The following is a 25,043-nucleotide window of genomic DNA, read 5'->3' on the forward strand; positions in this document are numbered from 1 at the left end:
AAATCATGTGACACAACTAAATCCAACTTGCAATCGACATAAGATATATGAATAGATTAGTGTCTAGGAGTAAATCCTCTTCTATGGTGCTCAAAAGTGAGTGAGACTCGACGAGTACCACCACCAACACCTATATAATCGATCTTGGCACGACAAGGCAATGTTGATGTTGGGTTTGAGAAAACAACATTGGCCTTGTTTCTTAAAACACCCGTGGGAACTTCCAACTTACATTTATAATTTGACAGAAATAACTGAAGAAATCTACCAAATTCCTCACGATCAGCTTTGATACCATGGCCGGTCACTAAAGAAAAATTTCCCCGAACACAAGACCATGGTTTTGAGTTGTGTTACATGGACTTCTTTTTTTGGTAGACCAGACCATCCATAAACACATCACTAGAGAAGAGTCAGTAAACTTTCCGCTCCCTCAGTGGATTTTTTTTCCTTGGTTTCAAGTCTGAATCTTAGCGGTATTTTGCCCAAATCCTTCAAGCCCCACATCGATTTTCATCGGGCACATCGAGAAATCAAGGTCTCAGACTTACATTTTACCCCAGATGTTCAAATGAGGGGAGGATCTAGGGTTTCAGACATACATTTTGAGCTCACAGTTCAATGATTAGATTGAAGATCTCTCTGTAGGGGAGATGACCCTCGGCTTATTTTTACCGATAATGTGAAGATTCGTCATTGTCATCTTCTAGGTGACATGGATTCTTCAAGAGGAGTTTCTAGCAGTATAATTGATAATTCTATCGTGAAGCTAGATCAAGTTCCTCGGTGGAGCGATGCTGATTATAATGTTTCCGATGATGGATCGGGTTCGGGAGACCCTCTTTCGTCTTCAAATGATCATGATCTTACAGAAGTAACCACTTCACGATTTCCACTCGATCATGGCATCAATTCGAAGCTTTACCTATGGCGTGGAACCCCATGGAACCTTGACATCGATGCTGTCGTCAATTCTTCGAATGAGGTATGGACCAATCTGAACTTTAATGGTTCTCACTATGCATTATGGTTTTTATGTTATTGGGTTCTTTGCAGCATGATATGGTATGGTCAATTCATCTGTTGGAAGTCTGAATACCAATGAAATGGTGTAGGTATCTCCAAGATAGTTTTCATTATTGGACGTAGTGGTGCATCCATTGGTTATGGGCTGCATTATTAGATGCATTGGCTTCATCCATTGATTTGTGTCTATGGAATTTTGCGAGCATTCGTTATGGATTGAATTCCTTTATTGGATCCATTGGTTTGGGCCTATGGAATGGTGTAAAGATCCATTATGGATTTAATTATTGTAAACATTCATCTTTTTGGGGCATTCATGCCTATTGAATGGTGTAACAATCTCATTATAGTTCTCATAATGGGATTCATTGTTTTGAGGCATCAATCCCTATAGCATGGTGTAAGGATTGAGCTTTGGTTTTTGTTATTAGATGCATTGTTCTGTTCACTCGTAATTGCCTTTGGAATGGTGTGAGGATACATCATGATTTTCATATTGAATGCACTGGTTTCATTCATTAATTTGGGGCGTAAATGACTGTGGGATGATGTATGAATTTATCATGGTTTCCATTATTGGATTCGTTGGTTTCAATCATTGGTTTGAGGCATCCATGTCCCTATGAAACAGTATGATGATCCATTATGGTTTTCATTGGTTATATTCATTGATTTAAAGCATCAATGCATATGGAATTGTGTGAGGATCTATTGTGGTTTTCATCATTGGATCAATGCATATTCATTTGTTTGAGACATCAATGCCTACTGGTGTACGGATTCATTCTTATTTCAGTATTAGATACATCAATACATCCATTGGCCAGAGGCAGTAATGCATATGGAAAGATCTAATAATATATTATGATATCCATTGTTTGAGGCATTAAGGCCTATGGTATGATCTAAGATCAATTATCGTATCCATTGGTTTGAGGCATCAAAGCCTATGGAATGGTGTAAGGATACATCATAGTTTTTTTTAATGGGTTCATTCGTATCATTCATTGGTTTGATGCGTCAATGCCCATCAAATGGTTTGAACTCCATTATGGTTCTTTTGATTGGATGCATTGGTTTCATTTATTAATTTGATGTACTGCTTTTGTTTTCTTGAGGCATCAATGCCCATTGAATGCCATGAAGATCCATTATGGTTTTCTTTATCGGGTCCATTTTCATTGTTTTGAGGCATCAATGCTCATTGAATATTTTAAGATTCATTTTGAGGCAGTGGTTTCATCCATCGATCTGAGCCATCAATGCATTGATACTTGCCTCATTATAGTTGACACTCAATCAATCAATTTGTGATCATGTATGATAAAACTGAATGAGTTTTTGCAATCCTTTACCAGAACTGTCCTTCAAAAGGCATGATTGATTTATCCTAGCTGCCTTCTAGAGTGTTGTGAAACCATCGTGGTTTACTTATTTGTCTTTGCCATCTTTTCATTACACTTGAAATTTACTACAAAAATTACTATCTTTCATGTGTTATTGGAATAAAAAGGCCAACCCTATATTGTTGAAGCCCGCAAATATTGCGATTGATTTAGTTGCATGGCCACATTGAACAAATGTAATTACTATATACTTATGTCTGAGACCTATAGTTCTCAAATTCAAATTGAGAATGAAGAACATAAGTGTATTGGGAATTGGGCCATGAACCTTTTTCTGTTCAATGCTAGTTTTATATGTGGACATTGAGTACATGTACTATGACATATGAGAATAAATAATACATGCTAGCAACACTTAACGAATGACCACTAATTAAGTTTTTATATCTAATTTAAACTGTTCCTCGCTAACAGAATCTTGATGAGATGCATAGCAGTCCAGGATTACATGCTGCAGCAGGGCCAGGACTTGCTGAGGAATGTTCAACATTGGTTTGTTTCATTAGTCCTAAAGCCTAAGTTTATAAAAGAAATAGGAATAAATAGAGTTGTATGTATACTTTGTTTGCTTGTATTATAAATGTTAACCATTTTTATGAAATGTCTAATCTTAAAACAGGGTGGCTGTAGAACTGGTATCGCTAAAGTAACCAACGCTTATGACTTGCCAGCAAGGTAAAAGGTGTACGTTTTGTTTTTTTATTTCTGTCCACATCATAGACATTTTATTTTCCTTAGATATTGATTTTTTTCTTATCAAGTCAAAACATGAATTAAAAGTATAATCAGCTATGTTAGCTATGTTAGCTATGTTAGCTTGTGCCCATTCTTATATTCGACGAGGAATTTATAGAACTCTCCATGATCCTGCTCTTACTTGTCTATTAGCTGCATCCTCAGCTGAATAGGATGTATTTATATTCCTCTTAAAAGACGTTAATATATCTTTCTTTCGTTCAAACTTTACTTTTCCATGTTGCTTAATGACATGCTATTAGAGCATCATGCTCTTTTAATCCCAAATTGTGTTTTAGTATCTTTGGGCCTAGTCACTTTTTAGGGTTTCCTATTGCAGTTTTGCAGATCAGTCAACTGGCTGCGGTTTGTTCAGATTGGACCCATGTTCACTAGATTCTCTCAAAATTCTCTCAGCTTAGCTATTTGAACACACAAGCCATTATTCAGGCTCCGGATTTCTTCAGCTTTGTCCTCCTACAACTCATATGTTTGTCAGTTATGTATTCTGGAGGATCTTTGTTGAGTTGCAATTGTTGGACTTGAAGGGTGTACAGATTCATTAGAATTCCTTGTTGGAGGTTGGTATGTAGCATAGCATTGCTTCTAGTTGATGCTCATTTCTCATCGTTCCTTTTATATCCGGTCATGTTAAAACTTGTGCAGTCTTTTTTATACTTAGTCAGCAGAGCTGATTGGAACTTCTACAACACAATTCTCTTAAAAAAGAACCTAGATTATTCCAACTTAAATAGAAATTGCAGTGTGGTAGTTAACTGCCTGAGTTCAGGGTTTAGTTCTAGAACAACCTGCAGAACTCATCACTTCTTAAGCATAATATCTCACGCTTTTTCAATGGTGCATGTATGGGTGAATCGGTTGTATTATGTTTGGAGTTCTCTAATTGTTGCATGTATGAATGGATTGCTTGGGACATTATTGATGTTCTCACAAAAGAACCATGTGACGTTATTTTTCTTATGATCAACTAATCCATTTTAAGCTTTAAAGTGAATAGAAAATATGGTCGAGGATTAATATTCACGGTGAAATTTTAGGAGGGACTATATGTTCCAAGAACTCCACAATGAACTTGCTGTATGTGGCAAACCGAAGTCTGTTGAGAATTGAGATATTTCAATTTGACTGTTACTGAAGCTTCTCGAATATTCATGCTTTCAACCCCCTTGTTATTGAGTTGTAATTCTGTCACCATAGAGGTGTTGTGCCATACACCGAAGAAACCCACACCATTAAAACAGATATCACACACCCATGATGGGCCTAGTCATGCTTCAACCCACAATGCAAACGTTATGAAGCACAAGCTCTACCACTAGACCATCATGTGAACAGCCGTGGCCTCCTTGATCTAGATTGAAGTAAGCTAAGTCTTCCATTCCGTTATCTAGTGAGTATTGTTGTGGTCTTTACAAATAGAAAGGGAACTTCAGTAGTTTCTGTTAGAGGTTGACTAATCATTAAGCAAAATATAAGGAAAGAGAGACCAAAGAAAGGAAAGAGCGGTGCCAGACCACCTGACCACCCCCTAGAGATGGCGTGAGATGGACCCGAATCTCCTTGATGTCGCATGCCACTGAATGTTGATATGGTTGGTTTCCATGAGCATCGCATGTGCTTAGCCGAAAAGAGCCATAGCCACATTGACAGAGTCTTGACGTAGGGCCATCTTCCTCTCTTTAGAAGGTAGCTAGCCTTCTTATATAGGCATCAATGTACTTTTATCTTCAAAAACCATATATACAAAGCTAGAGTTTTTTAACATCTTCCCTCATGTTGATTGTGATAATCAATCTTTGTTCATGGGAAGACCTCATATATTTTACTTTCAAAAATGTTTGATTTTTGTGGATGCACATTTCTGACAAATTATTTTGCCTTACAAATAAACAGGAAAGTTATTCACACAGTTGGCCCAAGGTATGCACCAAAGTACCATACAGCTGCAGAGAATGCTTTAAGTCACTGCTACCGCTCATGTCTTGAGACATTAATTGAACTTGGCCTTACAAGGTTTACCTAATTTTATCTTTTGATAATTTAGACCGAATTTGTGAACATTTTTCTTTCTTTAATTGAATCTTCTAAGTTGTGCCATGTTCAGCATTGCCTTTGGGTGTATCTATACAGAATCAAAGGGTTATCCACGTGAAGAAGCAGCTCATGTTGCAATAAGTAAGTAAATTCATTGTATGACATAGAAACTATGGAGTTTGTTGAGTTATGCATTTGTAATGATTATGAAGAGTATTTTCAGGAACCGTACGCCGGATTCTAGAAAAATATCAAGGAAGAATCTCTGCTGTAGTATTTTGCACTTCCACAACATCAGATACAGAGATTTACAAACGGTGCTGATATGGAAAATAACTGGTTTAATCTCTTAAAAGTGTGCACGATCATACTTGTATGCACACATGCTTTATGACAAACAAATTTATAGATTCATTGAAGACATGGATATCACACCCACACCCTGCGGCTATCTAGATATTAACATATGAACACTCCCATGTGATATTTGGACTCTTGCATCTATATACATATGAATACATACATACATACATATGCACGTATGTATGTACGTATGTATATGCAAACATGCATTCATAATCTTCTATCTTATCCAGCTGATCAAGGCCCTGTGTTGCACATGTACTACACTAACACTCCCATGTGATATTTAGACACTTGCCTATATGTACATATAAAAACATACATACATATGCACATATGTATGTATGTATACCAAACATTCATTCATAACCTTCTATCTTATCCAGCTGATCATGGCCCTTTGTTGCACATGTACTATATCAATCCAAAATGTTTGCATTCATGGTGCACTGAAATGCCTTCTTTCAATATTTGCAGGCTTCTTCCTCTATATTTTCCCAGAAACAAATCAGAAGAAGAAATGGCTCGATCAAAGCTTCCCCAAGATGTTGGGGATGAGAATGGGGAGACCAATATCTCTGAGCGTAGAATCAGAATTACAGCTCTTCCAGTGCCCTTGACATCATTTCCAAGCTACATTCCAAGCATCAATGATCAAGAAGCTAATGGAAATGATACACAAATTGCTTCCACTAGGTCTCTGCTATCAGGATATGCTTAACAAAATATTCAAAATGGCAAAAACAATCAGTTTTGTGCTGATTATTAGTTCTTTTCATCATGCAGAACTTTATCACTGGATGCATTTATTGATCCTTTATTCATGACAATGATGAAGGATCCTGACCAGAGAAGGAAAGAGCAGTGGGAAAGAGTTGCACAAGCACAAGCTGGATGGACCTGGGCAAAATGGTTAGGTTTAGGTAATATCGGTGGACCGCCCCTCACGGTCGCAGAAGAAGATTCACTTCATGCTCGGTATCTTGCACGGTCCAATTCAGTAAACCTCACAGAGATTGCAGAAATGAAAATTCTGTGAGTTTTTGTCTCATGTGATGCCATTATCTAACAACCAATGATATGTTCCATACATGTAGGAAGAAACTGTTGAGTTTTCTTTATTTTGCCAAATGCTGCTAAATATTTTGGCTATTTGGTCCAAATGTCATTGGTCAAACCTCCCTCGAGCAATTATGTGTGCTATTTGAGCATTATGGTCTATTCATCCCTTTTGTCTCAATTATATGCTCAATTCATCCCTTCTCTCTCTCTCTCATACACACGCGCATCTTGACCAGGGTTGTTTGTGGAAATAATGAAAACTTAAGGTTTTTTTATGAAGTAAAGAAAAGATTGTGGGATATTTTGGATTTTTTTATCTAATTATATTTGTGATTGGGAGTTTCTGCCCCATTAACACACAATGGAGTTGATTTTTTATTAGGTATCGTGGTGGAGTTGACGCTGAAGGACGGCCTGTTATGGTGATTGTTGGAGCACATTTTTTGCTACGTTGTCTTGACTTGGAACGATTTGTGCTATATGTTGTGAAGGTATTATTTTCTTTAGAAAACAAAATCAATTGAGTATCTATATTTGCTTTGGGCCTTATCCTGATGGCATATTACTTGTCTCTATTGAATTAAATTATATTGTGACTCACTTCCATTTGGTTCTAATTGTTCTTCTATGTAGTGCATGGCTGGAATCTCCTCATATGTCAAGGGTTATACTTTGCCATTTGTTAATTCTTCGTTTATAAGTTTTCATTTTGTAATACATCTTTCCTTGCAGGAATTTGAGCAACTGATACAAAGGCCTTATTCAATCGTCTATTTCCATTCTGCAGCGGCATTACAAATGTAAACTTTAATATATATATATATATATATATAAGATTCTTTTTTTCCTGGATTGTCAAAGTCATTAGGATTTTTTTATAATTTGTTGTTTTTGGTTTTGGAAAAAAAAAGGTTGATGATAATGGTTATTTTAATTTAGTTTGCAATTTGGTTTTAAGACAGGCAACCTGACTTGGGATGGATGAAGCGCATTCAACAGATATTGGGTCGAAAACATAGAAAGAATTTGCATGTATGAATCTTTTACGTATTGAATTGGATAGGTCTTTTTGTTTCTCAGATGATTGTTTCCTCCTTTTGTTTTGTTAGCTTTATTCACGCAAGTCTGCAATAAGATAAATTGTTTTCTGGTAGCCAAATCTTAAAACTGAGGTCCTCTTTTTATCACTCTTCACATCTTATGTGTTTTTAGCACTAGTTTTCTCATTCTCTAATGTCAGCCACTTCTTTCCAAACAAAAGGTCATATTATTAGATTCACATATCTTTGATGATTATCTGCCTTATATCCAGACATTTTCAACGCTTGTGTGAAGTATTTTACTTCCCAGGCACTCTTTTCCTCTTCATACTCTGAATTTTTCTACATATATAGGTATTCATTGGTTCCACGTCTCCCTTGTGAATCCATAATCATCCCCTTTGGAGGAATCTTCTCTTCTAAATGACCTCTTGCTTTTGATGTTTCCTGAAGGCTGTGTGATGCTGATATGTGCTCACTCCTTTCATGTACAATACTGATGTGATGCAAGAACAACTCATGCATTATGTGATACAAGGAACAACTCATGCATTATGTGATACAAGGAACAACTCCTGAAAGTAGTTATTTGATACAAGGTACAACTCATGACAGTTGTGAACGTTATACAAGATGCAATTCATTAAAATAGTTGTCCAAGAGCTTCAAAATGTATAGCTAAGTAAATAAACCTCTGGTGTGGCCATATTAACCGCTCATCTCTGTCTTTTTCTTATTTAAAAAAGGCTATATATGTTCTTCATCCTACCCTTGGTTTGAAGACGGTTGTTCTGGCATTGCAGCTTTTCGTTGAACCGGAGGTAAGAACAACATTTGACGTTTTCCATTGAAAATGGTAAAGATAATGAACAAAATTCTCATTTTTCTATGGAAATGGTAGCAAATGATTTAATTAAAAGTCTTTTTCTCACTATGCATTGATAAAGGTGTGGCGGAAGATTGTATATGTGGAGCGACTCTTGCAGCTTTTCCGATATGTACCACGGGAACAGCTCACAATTCCCGATTTTGTTTTCCAGTAAGCACATTGTTTTCACATTTCAAAGAAATAAACGAAAACAAAATAGTCTTGAAAGGAATTTCAAATACTTTGAAAAAAAGAATCAAAAGAAAATAAATAAAATAAGTATATATATATAGTGGAAAATAATTTCAAAAGTAGCTGTTGACTTGAACTTATGATTGGTGCAGGCATGATTTGGAGGTTAATGGTGGGAAGGGTGTTATAGATCCTAGAACAAGATATATCACAAACAGGCCCTAGTAATTATTATATATCATGTACGGTTTGTCTCATATTAAGATTTTAATATTACTTGTTTTTTTTTTCCAAAAAAAATATTTTTGATTTGATCAGCTATATATTTGTTAGTATTCTTTATGACAAGGTTTTGATGTTTTATTGAGTTATCTCTTTATCATTATTCCTTCTTGTTTGTTACATACCAATGTATCAGGCAATGTTATGATATTTAATTTCATTCTTTATTCATTTAAAAGGCTCGTCATGTGTTTGTTTAATTATGTTCCGAGTCATGTTTGTATGACTGGTCTTTGATTTATTATTTTCAAAGTAATGTTTTTATGTAAATATGCCTTTCATAATTGTAGGAAATAAAATATGTTACCAAGACTTTCATCGCCTAGAAAGATTTCACTTAGTTAAATTTGCATTATTGGAAAAATCTCCTTCCGAAGATTCCTAGTGTTCAAAAAGATTCTGTCCTTTCCGGTTGAGTTTTTCATTATAATGGGTAATATGATTGAGCATTTTCGATTGTACTTAGTGGTAATATTTCCCCTGCACATTAGTAAGAGTGTTTGCTTTTTACTGCTTTGTTTGCAAGGCTCACACATGTCAATCACATAGATGTGTTGAGGTTACATTAATAGAACTCTATTTGAGTTCTCAATCATTGTAATCACTATAGAATCGGGGTGATGCTGACTATGGTCAGAGACTCTTAATGGTTGCTTTGAGTTCTCAATCGTTATGATGATTGTGCCGGAGTGGCACTCAATGTGGTAAGTGTTTATTCGTGGTTGGTTGCTTGCCCAACAATGCCTCCAAAGTTCTTGTTGATCAAGCTCTATGGTTGAGCTGGCTTGCAGTATTGCATTCTTGCTTATGGATGGTTTGCACTATATTGGTACATAATTGTAGAATTTCACATGTTGTACCTCTTGTTCACAAATTGGCATACATTGCTTGTTTACATGGAAGAGGACATTGTTGCGTCACACCACCTTTTGTTGTATTGAGTCCCACAATCAATAGCTAGAGTTGATGTTGATGTAGATAGTGTATCCTAAGAAGATACGTCGCTTGAACATTGGGTTAGTCAATATGTGTGAATAGGCTTCACATCCAAAGATTTAGAGACGATCATAATTTAGTTTCTTTTTGGACCATAACTCTTGCTATATCTATGGTTCAAAGGCCTTTGAGAGAAAAAATTCATCACATATATCATTGTAAGTAGTGCCTCTGCCCAAAACCCTTGTCCCAACCTTGTGTGTTTGGCATTGGTATGATCCATTCTTGAATTGTTTTGTTCATTTTTCAATTTCTTCTAATGTTGCATCCCTATTTGTTCAAGGAATTCAACAAAGGTTATTCTCCCCCGTTTTCTATGCATAGGATATTTTGTTGATATCTCAACTCATCAACATAACGCATCATCCATATGATGAAGGTGGGGAAAGCTTTGTCCTTTGTCTTGAGCAAATACATTGAGAATTTTTTTGTCATTTCGTTGATGAATGAAATGAATCCTAATGGTTCCTCCTAGAGACCAGTGTGGCATTTGTCCACAAATATCATAGCGAACCAGCTCTAGCAGCTTCCTCGATCTTTCGTAATGCAAGGTATGTGATGTCATCATTGCTTATCATATTGACAATGTTCGCAAAAGTTGAACTTAGAGTTGTTCAAACGGGGAATGTATCCCTTTTTCAATAGCTCCTTCATTCCATAATATGGCATGTATGTGATCCTTCCATGTTAGTAAGGAGGATTTGGTGGCTTGGTCACATATATCGTTAAGTCCCTCTGTAGAACTGTCAGTCCCTTTAAACCTTTAGTAGAAGTTGGCTTTGGTGGTATGGACTAGACTTTGTAACAGTTGGATGATAGTCCCATTCACACTCCACAAAGTTCTTCTGCCATGCTCCTACCCATAACTTCGTCCTATAAGACCATTTTTTATAGATTACAGTTGCTCACATAGATAGTACACCGAACATTAAGAATCCACAAGACATGGGCTTCCAATCCCACGATAGAACGTGAAGAGTGAAGTTGTCAACGGTCGATAGCTCACCTACATTGCGGTAAAGTAATCATAATGAGTTATAGAAGCAAATCTATAATGAAGAGCACCAATCATGGCCCAACCAACCTGGTCATGTAGGAAAATAAAGATTCGCGTCATACGAAGGGCGCCACAATGGGGATGAAAGAATTGGATGAAGCATATTTTCGACTGAGAAGGGCACTACCTAAAATCCATGTCATGGTCAAATCTATAATTGTGGTGCTCTCGGTGAGGCTATGACAACATGGTGTTCCAATGTGGATCCTAAAGTAGCTTGGTTGGGTGACCTACACGACATAATTCAACATGATAAGGAGCTTGTTCAAGCAACATGGATCAACATGACATGAAGGTCACTTGATTCAAGACAGATTTTCTCAATAATCTACATACTCAATACAACATGAATCCCCTCGATGGCCAACTCAATGGCACATCCAATTGCAAGAAAGAACTCCAAAATATCAATATCTTTGGGAACACATGGGAGGTGAAATGTGCAACAAGGTTTTTTGGCTCATGTTCCCTTTTCATTGTATCTAGACTAATCCCTTTAGTACCAATGCCAATTCAAATGTCAGCGAAACACATGAGAAACATCCACTTAGGATCCCCCTAACCTAATGAGTGTGCACCTCTTGGGTGAGTCAATTGGTAGACTAGTGGGATGGCAAGGTTATGTCTCCCATTATAGTGGTATTCTTTGCAAACTCCTTCTGATTGTCTTAGATCATGTCTTATATGATGTGCTATCTTAAATTCTCATGTGTAGTACGAGTGTAGGATTATAATTTGTATCTAGAGACCAAGCACTAGTCAGCTCGTGGGGATATTATTGAGTTCAAAGGAAAGTCTTCCAAAGTGGTCATATGCATGGGAATCGGGATGTAAGATTTAGGGCATAGTTCATAGAAACTCGGTAATAACGTGATGATTTAGATAGGGTTTAGGATGATGATTGAGATAGTGCTTTGGATGTCAAGGTCAAGTATATAACTATATTGGTTGGTCAATGTAATCATGACCCTAATAGTCATATGCATGGGAATAGGGGTGTAAGATTTAGGGCATAGTTCATAGTTCATGACCCTAATAGTTCATATGCATGAGCTACTTTACCCAAGACAATCTCACATTGAGCTTCGTTGATACAAATTCTAAGTCTTGTGTGTGTGCTATCTTAAATTCCTCATGTGTAGTACGAGTGTAGGATTATAATTTGTACCCAATATAGTAATTTTAATTAAATATGTTGTATTTAAAGTGTCAGCCGTATTTCATGATGTTTTAGATCAGTTTTTCATGTCTTGGAACATAGTAACTAAGATGCATACCTACTACAATTTTGTTAATGAAAGCTCTATACAAATTTTATGTGCTTTGGAGGTTATTGGAAAAATATCAATGAAGGTTCCAACTTTTGTCACTATGAAATTATACACATGATTAAAATAACTTATGTTCCTTAATTAAGGTAAGCCAAAAATCTATCCATCCATCGAGATCTAATCTTAATATTTAACCACAATACTTCCATGCCTTGGTTCTCAAAAATGTACATATTCTTATAGCATTACGTATTATTTTATGTGGCATATATTATTGTTGTGAATTAAACATTTCAAATTGAGTATATATCATAAAAGGAAGCACATGCTAGTATTCAAAGATGAGTGACTTGGTATGAATTTAAAATAGTATTCATGTTAGTGATCTATTTATTGTTAAAAGGCTTACACAAGAATCTGACAAAGGTTGTACACACAATGTGCTACTTTTCGCATTTACTATTGTAACATTATGTAAAGTGCCTCAAGTCATTGTACATAGGAGTGTTTGGATTTGGGCCTTGCTTTGCACTCATACAACTCATATAAATACACTACTTTAGGGAGGGGGTCACCCTATGAGTGGCGAACATTTACTAAGTGATAGGACCACAACAATTTATTTTTTGTTTGGGATATTTTCAATGAATTAATTCACTACTTTGACAAAGAAGCGTCACCCAACAACATGCTCCTCAAGTTACAAGGGAATTCTATGTGTGCCCATGGTTGAGCACATTCTCTTGAGGAGAAAATGTCATTTATAAAGATATTGCATGGAATATTATTTGCTATTTATAGTGGTAATTATCATGATAAGGTATAAATGATTGTAAAATATATCCTCCCAATTGGACGATATGACATAATTAATCATAGATCCGAAACCATATCTCATTAACATCCAAACTAAGTAATTGGCATGATGATGTCGAATGTGAAGTTACCTCAAGGTTTGATGTTGATCAAAGGTTACAGTAAGACTTCATTGGCTTAGACAGAGCTAAAGCTTGTTGGGAATCAAATTCACCATTTTTCATTGGGTCTACAATATCCACAATGTTGCACACATTTGGGAGGGTGACACCAAGCTCAAGGTCATACATTTTTAATTAGTGCTACAATATCCACAATGTTGTACACCTCTATAGGTTTTAGTAAGGCAATTTGCAACTTTCAATCCTTTCAACTTGCATGGAGAGAGTTCATGTACATGGACAATTGCTACTACAACTTTCACATTCATGTGCTACAACATTGACACAACTTTGTCCTAGATTAATTGGTTCATTTTCTTGGAAACATCTTCAGCTCTTGTTAGATTCCTTATTCTTCATAGAAGATCTTAAATTCATTGGAATATTTGTAGTTTAAGGGCATGTAGGAAACCAATTAAGCCCATACACATGGGACAAACCTATAGAGATGGTGGTCTGGGAGACTTAGGTGTTGGGCTATATTAAGGGTGCAAGCTACCTACCGTTGTCATTACAACATCTTCAAATATTGGTGAGAATTCTTCCTTTAAGTTATTATGCCTACAACATCCACCAATTTTTGGCATCTACTACTAAAAAATACACGTTTGTGACATGGTTTTAGATTGTCAACATCACAAGCTAAATTGAGATCCAATATATTGGGTCAAGTTGGTGGGTTCCTTCCTATCAAATGGGCTTCCATTGTCCTTCTAAATCAAAACATCTTGGATTTGATTTTTTGATAGGGGGAACTTGTTCCATCAAACTTCTAGACCTCTCAAGCTTCCTCTTCTTAGATATGTGAAGTCCCCTTGGAAGCTTCTTGTGTATGATGAACCACACTCAACGTGTTTGGTGTCATGGTGGATGTCTTCATGACATTTGGGTTCCACATTATCCAAACTCTTCCCCTTCTTCCCAACAATGAAATCTTACACCAAGACTACAAGAAGGACGAGATATACTCACCACATCGCTCCAATTTGGCACAACACGCAACGAATACAAAGAGATAGTACACTACATTTAATAAAAAAATGTTAGAAATGATGAGTTCACTAGTCAATAGAATAGATACAACAACATGTACAAGAGTTGTTGCTATCTCACTCTTCAAATCTCTACAACTTCATGAAGACGAACCCTCTCCAAGTCATACATCTCTCATATTTATGCTAACACTTGCCCAACTCATTCACCATTTATTTGTTTCATGTGTCCTTGGTATATCGCCCGTTCAACCAAAGCTAAGCAATTTAGGCCACCTAAGCACATTAGCTTCGGTGGTCTTTGGAGGATATGTTTTTTCTTCGATAGGAATAAAACCTTTGAAGGCGTAAAGTTAGCGTAATTATTTATTTCCTTATGCATGGGAGCAATGGTCAACGATACTCAGAGTTCATGCATACTTGATAACAAAGAGAGATAGATTATATTATCGTCTTCAAAGGTCAAAGAGAGAGAGAGAGAGAGAGAGAGAGAGAGAGAGAGAGAGAGAGAGAGAGAGAGAGAGAGAGAGAGAGAGAGAGAGAAATGTTTTGTCACCTTTTCAATGGGTTTTCATTGAAGGTGATAGAGTTTTACCATCCCCATAGTATAAGTTTGTGTTTGATTATTTGAGGTACTTGGGCATGTGGTATATTTGGAACTTGCAGAATGGTTTCTTATTTGATGGGCTTTCTGGAGTATCTCAACAAATATGTAGGATCAGAGGAATGTTGATTTGGCAGTTTTCACAGTTGTGTTGTATGGGAACTTTGTCCCCAGATAAGTTACATTTGTGTCGTTTTGTATTGCAGCACCTTAGAAGGTTGCCCTTGCCACATCGCTACTTTTGAAGTAGTTTTGATAGCAAGGTTTTTTTGTATTGTCATGTTGTTTGAATATAAAAATATATGTAGGAAAAAAGAAAGAGAGAGAGAGAGAGAGAGAGAGAGAGAGAGAGAGAGAGAGAGAGAGGTACAGATGGATGTGGATGTAGCTCCCTTGGTAAGGTTGCCAATGGAAACCAGGTGGTCATGGGTTCAACCCCTACATTCCACAGTGGCATCTAGTGAAATAGAGATATATATGAAGTGTATAATAGAGAGGTGAGGAAATTGGGTTTCGAACCCAAGACATAGTGCTTGTAGTGTTATCGACTTACCACTAGGGTAAGCTAATTACGATAATAATAATAATAATAAAAAGAGAGAGAGGTACAAGGTCAATCGTGTAAGGATGTTGTAACTTCTGTGACCTCTAATCTAATTTGGCCCAAAAGCTCATGGTGTGTGTCTATCATAGTGAAATCACGGGAGAGACACTGATAACAAAACCCGAAGACTCTCTCATTGGGCATGATTCATGAAGAAAGAGAGAGCGCGTGATATGGGCATGAGAAACATGTGCAAAAGAGTCCGTCCCATTGCGTTCATAGTGATAATGATACATTCATTTTCAATCATAACAGGTAGCTTAGCTAAAATAAGATATTTGATTTACATGGGATTTTTAAAAAGTTAAATGCTTTTTGGTGGTGACCTTTCTCCTTCATTCTCTTTCCTCTGTTCCCCCTCTCCTCTCTTTTTCTCTGATCTGAATCATATCTTGCTGTCTCGCGTTATGGGCATACGCCCAAATGATTGTCCACCACATGGCATCAGAGGTCGTGCCTTCTCTTCTTTCATCTAGATCAACCTTAGATGGTCGTCGAACCTCTTCCCCCTCCATATTCCCACTATGGTATGTAAAATCTTCTTCTTTTTAGTCTGGTTTTCTTTGTCTCTAATCATTACCTTCAATGTGGCTCTTTTTTGTTTTCCTTTTCAATTTTGATTTCTTGTATCTGATCATCTTTTTCTTTTCTTTTTTCTTTTCTTCCTCTTCTCTGTTGTGTCCGTGAATACTTATAAGAGATTTTTATGACCTGTTAATAAGGCATTTTTCATGCGGAATTAAGCATTTTAGGCTCGTTTTCGTTACACGTGCAATTTTCCTTAACAAAATAAATTACCCTAGAGAAATTTGAAAATTGGGACACATTGTTTGACACTTGAAACTGTGCTTAACAAGAAATTTCTGGGTAAAGTTTGAGATTTGGCCACATTGTAAAATAAATCATCCTAGAGAATTTTGAAATTTCTGACACATTGTTTGACACTTGTAACTGTGCTTAACAAGACATTTCTGGGTAAAGTTTGAGATATGGCCACATTGTTTCCTCTTGAAATTGTAGTTTCTTTTCTGGCTGTTTTTTTTCTTCTCTATGAGAGATTTGTAGAGAATTGAGATGCAGGCACATTATTTTGCTTGTAGTTTTAGGTAAGTTTTCCCTTACTTTTTGGTGTGTATAATTTATTAAGAATAGATTCTCAAGAGAGTCAAGATGGCGGTTGTATTTTTTCCACTTATAATTTAATTTTCTTTTGGCATGTATGATCAACTAACCATAGGATTTCTGAGAGGATTAAGATGGTAGAAATTTGTAATTTCCTTTTGTATAGATTTCCAAGAGAATTACAATGGGCACAGCATTTCCACTTGTAATTTCTTTTCTTTCGGCATTTATGATTTATTAACAATAGATTTCCTGGAGAATTAAGATAGTGGTCACATTGTTTCCTTTTGTAATTTCCGTATCTTTTAGCATCTGTGATTGATTAACCATAGATTTCCTAGAGCATTAAGATAGTGCCGATTTGTAATTTTCTTTCATCCATGATTGATTAACAGTATATTTCCAAGAGAATTATGATGTAAGCACATTGTTTCCACTTGTAATCTCATTTCTTTCAGCATCCATAATTGATTAACAATAGTTTTCCTAAGAATTAAGATGCAAGCACATTGTTTCTATTGGTATTTCCTTTCTTTCAGCATCAATGATTGATTTGTAATTGAGATGGTAGGGTACATTGTTTCTCCTCATAATTTCCTTTATTTTAGTTTGTATGGTTTATTAGTAGTAGATTTCCAAGAATTTTAAGGAGTGGGCACATTTTTTCTACTTGTAATTTCCTTTAGAATCTATAATTGGTTAACAAGGAGACCGAATTTGACATATGGAACCAAATCAACATATGGTCTTGTATGTGACTCCTTACTAAGAAGGGGGGTTATTTCTTCATAGTAAAAACTCTCCATGTGAAAATAACACGCATATGTGCTCACAATTCGTAGTGGAGAATAGGAGATTTCAGTATGACACTTAATTTATCATGCCCGTGTACATGTCATCATACTTTTCACGAATTACCTTATATGCCGAACATGCAAGAAGTAACTGATATCTTCATACTCTAGTAATGATGACATGATGCTACCCCAACACCTAACTTGTGTGATTGAGTTCAAAGAAGTGTTAAGGCACTTGGAGAGCAAAAGATTGTGGGGTTAGTAAGATGCAGTTGAAAAGGTTTTGGCATCTTTGCCTTGTATTGGACCCAACTTTGAGGGTTAACATTTGCAAAGTAATATTCCAATTTTGACATCCTTTTAGCATCGTGCAACTTCATCCTTAGTGCCTCTAGTAATCTATCCTTAATGATCACATACTTCATAGCATCACCAAGAGCTCCAAAAGATCTTTTGCTCCCCATCTTATAAACCATTTCACAATGGCAAGCACCTAGCTAGACGAGAGGATTTTGTTCTTGGTTTTTTGTACATTGCATCCTATGTTCTGAGCCTGTTTTGCCAATTTATGAATGGGTATATTCTTGACCTTTGTGGTATACTTGTATACTGTACACATGGCAAGCACCTCTATCGGTGGAGCATTTGTTCCTAATAGGATGACAAGATAGGATGTTGAGGATTTAACTCCCAATTGTCTATGTAAGAACAAAATTTGAATTTTCTCTATTTCATTCCATGCGCTAAGTGAGATAGTGTCACCCTGCACTTCCACGCCATGAAGCAACACTTGGACCACCATATCATTAAATAGCATCGATCTTACTTCCCATCCTCAGGTATTAATTTTGTTGCATTGATTCTCACACACATAATAACTATTCCAACCCACTTGAAGTCCAGACTCATAGCATACATTCCACCTATTTGTCATTGGGACATTAATACCAATTTGAAGCTTTGCACCACTGGTATTGGTTCTCCCTTGTATGTACTAGTGGGCTAGTATCTTCATTGTGTTGCCTTTATTACTGTCTACATTAATAGCTTGCCCGCTGATCCGACAGAATGTCTCCAATAATACATCAAGTAAATGTTGCTTAGCATCTGAAGTATATGAAATTAACACGTCATCAGCATATAGAAGTATAAAATAAGTTCTTGCATGATTTTTGGCCCATCTAATCCTTCTTCTGTTGCAGCCTTGTTTACTATTAATGTTGCATATCATCTCAAGTATATGAAATTAACACATCATCAGCATATAGTAGTATAAAATAAGTTCTTGCATGAGTTTTGGGCCATCTAATCCTTCTTCTTTTGCAGCCTTGTTTACTATTTCTTCTATTTTATTGATGAGTAGACCAAAGAACGGGGAGAAAGTGGACGCCCTTGCTTGACTCCTATTTCGCTCAAGAAATCCATCGAGAAACGACCATCCATTTTCAATTGGCATCTAACTTGCTCATATAATTGTGCTATAGCTATCTATATTCTAATGGCATTCCAATCTCTATGATTCTTTTCCAAAGCTCTCTCCTTGGTACAATGTCGAAGACTTTAGTGAAGTCCTCAAAACAACAGCATAACGTTTTCCCTTGAAGCTGACTTTCTTCCATAATTACTCTTAGTGTAACCAAATGATTCACATTTGAAAGTTTTGGTTAAAGCTTGCTGCTCATTTGTGATTATGTTCATACCATGAGCTAATCTTTTGTTCCATGATAGTGCCATATAACTTGCCCATAACAAAGTTAACCATGATAGTTCGATAGTTGGAAACCAAATTTTTATCTCCTTTATGGATTGGTTTTATCTAATTCATGAACCAATCTTCCGGAAACTTTGCTTGATAGCTTGACCCAAATAGTTGCTATTTGTTGGTGAGTTTGTGATCTTGTCCATTTCAAGACTGACTTGTCATTAAATTTGCATCTGCTGATTTTCCATTGGACATCTTCTTTGCCCCTCTATTGACTTCTTCAATAGAAACCAATGCATTATATGGTGTTTCCACACTCATTTTTACAGGTATTATCCTGGCATGCACGAAAAGGTTATGTACATATTCTTGAAGAGTGATAGGGCTAAAGAAAGTTATGATTGTTCTTTGTTGATGAGCTTGTGTGGTTGTATTATTGTCCTTGACAACTTCTCCTTTTGTCTTGAGTTCTAGCTAGAAGAGCCCCAAAAGCTGTTAGTCCTCACATTTGATTAGCTGCATAATCTTCCTAAGGTACCATTTACTTCCATTAACTAAGGCTGTGACATTGTTAGCTTAGATGGATTGAAACTTCTGCCGTCAAAAAATCTCCAATATTGGCTGTTCCAAGATGGAGAGGTCTCTAAAGCAAGGAAAGCACCTTCGTTACTAGGATAACGAGGAAATCTCCAATATTGGCTAATCCAAGATGTAGGGGTCTTTAAGCAAGGAAAGTGCCATTGTTGCCATGATCCACATGGATATGGCCTACGTACATGATAATTTGATATTGCCCAATCTATTGTGATCCCTCCCAAATTTTGTGGTAAGGAGTCTACTTGTGTAATTTTTTCATTGACTTCTGGCATGGGAGAGAAGGGAGGCAGTGCCAAAGAAGGCTATGATGATTCTTTGCTGATGAGGTTTCTTGGCTAGATTGTTGTTCTCCAACTACTTCTCTCTATGTCTTGTTGTATATGTATGCCATGTGATTGGAACCGTTCTTGCATTTTAGCATGTGTGATCAACCCTGCTTTTGGAACTATGTGTGCATGATATGATTACTAATATATCATGGATTCTGGCAGGTCCAGGTGCTGGGAAAACATATGGTCATGTTGTTACTTGACGATCCTCAGACATGCCATACAGCTTTTTATGGGTTGCTTTGGTTCAAGACAATTGCCCCGGCCTCCTGGATATGAAGATCCTGTGCTCTTGTCTACCGAAACATCTTGTAAGTCTGTTTTTAGTTCCATAAAAGTCTCAAATTTATATTCTAGATGTCCCTGTTTACAACAGCATCTGAACTCATCTGAATTAATTGCATGTGGGATGTCATTCTTTTGTTGTTTGTCCCTGTTTTTGTATGTTAAATCTAAGAAAAGCGCATTTGGATCTTGTGATTGCAATACGAAGCTTGATACATTGATGAAAAATTGGAATGCCCTAACTGAACTTGAACCTAAATGGGATTTAGTGCAATAGCATTAGAATGCAAACTGATCTCAAACTGAAGTATAAGCTTCTAATGGAGCTGGATTTCAGGGACTAGGAACTCGGATGCAGCGAGAATCTAATTATACAATCACATAGGTGGAGCATCAGATCATATCTGCTACCATGCAATGGCATCCATTCACCTATAAAGCCTAGCTAGTTTCATAGGAGTTTGGGAATGTTTTATTTGGTGATAAATATATATATATATATATATATATAAGAAGAGTTTTTGTTTACAGATTCTTACTCTGTATTCTTCCAAACCTATCGCCAGTTGCAAAACTGGTTATTTGCATTGGAAATTCTTTTTTAGAGTTTGTTTGATGGATTATATTATTGATGGTTTATGACTCTGAAATTTTTTTCAATTTATTTAAAAAGGTACTAACATCACATCATTTTTTCGTCTTTTCTTCTGTGTATTAGTTAGTGTCAGTGAGATCGAAGCACTCTATGAACTGTTTAAAAAACTCAGTAGTTCTATGTTCGATGATGGACTAATTCACAAGGTGCCTCGTATAGCTTTGTTTAAAAAAGAGTTTTTTAGTTGCCATTTTTGTCTGTTAAAACTTTGATTATTTGTTTTTTAAAGGAGGAGTTTCAGCTTGCTCTTTTCCGGAATAGCAGGATGCAAAATCTTTTCGCCGACAGGGTAAAAATATTTGTAAATACTCTTCGAGTTGAAACTTTTGATGGTCCATGTAATCAAACTAATCTAGATTAGCCTGGGAAAAAGTATATATATATAACTATTAATGAAGACTTAGTTTAAGTTGCTGGGTGAAAATACAATGGACCTCCAAAATCTCTTCATCAATATTATGAAGTTCAAAACATTGATTGATCAGCTTTAACCTTGTCCTTCTGTCCAAAATGGATTTCATGGTATTACAGCTTGGGGGGGAGGGGGATTTGTGGATATTTCATGAAGTCTGGAGATCATGAAGAGAGAAATTCTGAGAGTTCTCATAAGGATAATTGTGGTTGTGGCTGGTGTTGGTGTTGGTGTTTCCAGGAGACATTTCCAATAGTTTCCATAAGCAATTTCAGAAGAGATTGCTATTTCTAGAGACCAAGTATAACTTTTTTTAGGAGCTTTTCTGAAGGGATTGGATATATTTCTGATCCAAATCTGGAGAAATATGGTGGTGGTTGTCTTTGGGGAATTTAGAGACATATATTTGTTGCTTGTTATTATTCACTTACAAAATATATAGTAGTTTGAATGTGTTTTGGTTTTATGCACCACAAAACGCGACTCTAGAAATCTTATTATATGTTGAAATCTTGAAGCAAAATATTTCTCACCCCCATATAAATACGTCTACATTGTAATAGTGGCTAGGAGTGCATCCTGTATATTGTTTCAATGGGCCAGATCACAGCACTTGGTCGATCTTGTACCTTAGATTATAACATGTCTATATGTTCCATACTCTTGAAAACAAGTGCTGGGAAAGTCCGCTGACATACTATTTTGAGTTTAAATGGGGCAGAAATAGCAGGTGGGTGCTTCTAAAACAAACCAAGGTAGAAAATGAAGAACCAGATTGAAGCCAAAGATTTAGCTCTAGTAGATACACCCTACCGGGTGCTTCGGAAGTGAAAGAAATGGGATAATGTCATATCATATTTCAATATTTTGCTTATTTTAGTCGATAAAGATTGTAGAAATAACCCCATAAACTGTCTGTGAATTATGTGTATTATGGTATAATAACATTTAGTTAACATATATTTCTAGCTGAAGTCATAGTTTGTGTTCAGGTGTTTGATTTATTTGATGTGAAGAGAAATGGTGTTATTGATTCTGGGGAGTTTGTACGTTCATTGAGCGTATTTCATCCCAATGCTCAGATTGAAGTCAAAATCGATTGTGAGTCAATTTGTTTCTAGTGCTTCTAGTGATCTGCATTTTAAAGTAGTTCAAGGATGCATTTTGAAGGGAATACTGACTCTATTCAGGAAATTATTGAAACTTATCAGAGTTTATGTATTGCTTTTCTACTTACCTATTCTCTGGACATGTCATTTCAAAGCATTCTGAAATTTCTTTTCATATCCTGCACATCATGAAAAAAAATTACATTCAAAGTATTGGCATGTTTTTCCCCTTTTTGTCAGTTGCCTTCAGGCTCTTTGATTTAAGGCAAACTGGCTTCATTGAACGTGAGGAGGTATGATTATTTTGAGATCATAACAATTTTTTTTATTAAGTAGTGAATGCTGGCATAATTGTTGAGAAGTTGCTACTTTTGTGAAGAGTGAGGATTCAAGTCCCTCTTTGTACAATTTGAAATATTTTGTGATCTGGGGAAAATTCATGTTAATTTGGATCAGAATATAGCCAACATTTTTGCATAAAATTCTCTCAAAAAACTAGGCATAGGCTAGTGTAGGGCTTGCAATTGTGTTCGTAACAATAATGATCTATATAGGTTACAAAATTTGAAATTGTTCTCTTCTACATGATTGGTTTCAAGGCAAAAACGAAACTCTAACAAGTTGTATTTGAGAGAAGTCAATACAGGATATGATGTGGCATCATATCATCAGTGCCCTTCTTCATATTTAATATTTTCATTACAAAAAGGTAAACATGACATCATAGTAATCCATCTGACATTTGTAAAACCAATCATATGTACTTGGTTTGTTTCTCTAGTGTAATACACCTTTTTATGATCTCAAAGTATACAAAGAGTGAGAGTGAATGAGTGAAATAAGTACATATTTTTATTAATTTTGTGGTAGACTGAATGCCATCCATGGGACAGAGCTTATAGCCCACAGCAAGAAGTAAATTTGGATTCTCTCAAAAAAATTATGAATGTGAGAAGATAGAGATGCATGCAACAATCAGTCCATAGTATGGCTATAGCTACTGTGAGGTCATTATTGTGATGCATTGATATACTGTAGGGGCATGAAGGGATTTGGATCCTCTTACTACTACTAGGATAATTTCGTTAAGTTAAAGAGAGTCTGATGCATGAATGCATGCAGGTTGAGAAGATGGTTGTAGCGATACTATCCGAATCTGAAGTGCAACTGACAGATGATGTAATTAAAGCCATTTTGGATCAGGTGTGAACTCCAATGCTGTCATTACATTGTAAAAACATTTTTTTCATATTCATTCATGTAGTAAATTTATTATGGTGTTTTGTCATGGCATGACATTTGCAAAATATTTAGTTTAAAAAGATATGTTTTGTGATGTCAGACATTCGCTGAAGCCGACACAAAGAATGATGGAAAGATCGATCATGAGGAGTGGAAGGCATTTGTATTGAAAAATCCATCGTTGATGAGAGTGATGACTCTACCATATCTCAAGTAAGATATTGCTTTTCTTGTTTTTTTTACAAAATGAGAAAATAATGATGAGAATTTTTTTTAAATCCTTAGCTAAATCTTTTATTCCCCTTTCTACAGGGATGTCACAGTTAACTTTCCGAGTTTCGTTTTCAACTCTGAAGTTGAAGAAACTGAAGTGAATTGATATGGATGACATTGGTCTGTCCACAGTAGTATACAGTATTATTAAACCATCATTCTTTGTTATCATGTCGTACACGTAATATATGATAAATTCATTTTAGGAGATCCCTTCTTTTTGGGGAATTACACAAAAAGCTTTGTATATTACATTTTACTGGCTTGAACTGTATCAAAGTTTTATCAATTATTGACTATGACCTTACCATTCACTTCCATGTCAATAGATCCCTTTCAAAGAGAGCTTATTGATTTCTATTGGTTAGTGTAATGACATTGTAGCAATGCACAATTCTATGTATTTATGTTTGTTTGGGAATAAAAAATAAAAAATCTGGTTGAGAGTTTTGATGTGTGTTATGCTGGTTAGCCGAGAGATTATATGTTTGAGATTTCAAATCATATTCTTTTTCAATTGAGTTTTATGTTATGGTATCAATCAAAGAGATTAAACTTACACCAGCCATCTGGCCTGAAAAAAATTAAAAGTTAATAGATTCTACTTAAGAGGTAATATGAACAATGAATGACCTTGGTACGTTCTCAGGTATCATAGAATATATGACCATTGTATTTATAAGAGCCAGTATCAACAATACCCTGGGAATTTTCTGAGATTTCGATTTAATATCATAATGGTCACAATGTAACATAGGACCCCTTGAACATAACAAACGTGTCTTATTTAGCACAATCATGCTTTAAATTGGCACAATGAAGCCTTTTTGGAGGCATACTTGCCATTGTTTATTTATTAACAACACATCATTGGTGTTCTCTGATTTTTCTTTCCTTAACAATTATTAAGTTTATGAAAATAAACATTAATGCACCCCATCTATTGCATTTTTGGCATTCTAGAGTTATAATTTGAATGTCATTTCACTT

The 25,043-nt window shown here is 35.9% G+C and overlaps 2 protein-coding genes across 3 annotated transcripts; both read left to right on the forward strand.

Moving 5' to 3' along the window:
• The first annotated feature begins 386 nt into the window (after positions 1-386).
• Positions 387-9,229, forward strand: LOC147862471 (appr-1-p processing enzyme family protein). The gene is made up of 14 exons (XM_087321453.1): positions 387-985; positions 2,847-2,924; positions 3,052-3,107; positions 5,082-5,201; positions 5,293-5,363; positions 5,446-5,539; positions 6,063-6,281; positions 6,372-6,620; positions 7,030-7,138; positions 7,380-7,447; positions 7,610-7,679; positions 8,434-8,508; positions 8,635-8,726; positions 8,900-9,229. The coding sequence occupies exons 1-14, from the start codon at positions 716-718 to the stop codon at positions 8,970-8,972; spliced, it is 1,644 nt and encodes a 547-aa protein (XP_087177579.1). The 5' UTR covers positions 387-715; the 3' UTR covers positions 8,973-9,229.
• Positions 9,230-15,858: 6,629 nt separating this feature from the next.
• On the forward strand, positions 15,859-24,501 carry LOC147862472 (calcineurin B-like protein 7). 2 transcript variants are annotated; one of them, XM_087321875.1, is made up of 8 exons: positions 15,859-16,057; positions 20,240-20,388; positions 21,247-21,306; positions 22,422-22,530; positions 22,779-22,831; positions 23,661-23,741; positions 23,881-23,993; positions 24,093-24,501. In XM_087321875.1, the coding sequence occupies exons 2-8, from the start codon at positions 20,293-20,295 to the stop codon at positions 24,157-24,159; spliced, it is 579 nt and encodes a 192-aa protein (XP_087178001.1). In that variant the 5' UTR covers positions 15,859-16,057; positions 20,240-20,292; the 3' UTR covers positions 24,160-24,501. The 2 variants fall into 2 exon arrangements, with proteins under 2 accessions (XP_087178001.1, XP_087178002.1); XM_087321876.1 differs by lacking the exon at positions 15,859-16,057 and adding an exon at positions 21,081-21,163 and having other exon boundaries at positions 20,241-20,388.
• Positions 24,502-25,043: the final 542 nt, after the last annotated feature.

Source organism: Azolla caroliniana, unplaced genomic scaffold (assembly GCF_043228905.1).
Source record: "Azolla caroliniana isolate FFs.n. ecotype wild unplaced genomic scaffold, voAzoCaro1.0.p SCAF_6, whole genome shotgun sequence".
Classification (NCBI taxonomy): domain Eukaryota; kingdom Viridiplantae; phylum Streptophyta; class Polypodiopsida; order Salviniales; family Salviniaceae; genus Azolla; species Azolla caroliniana.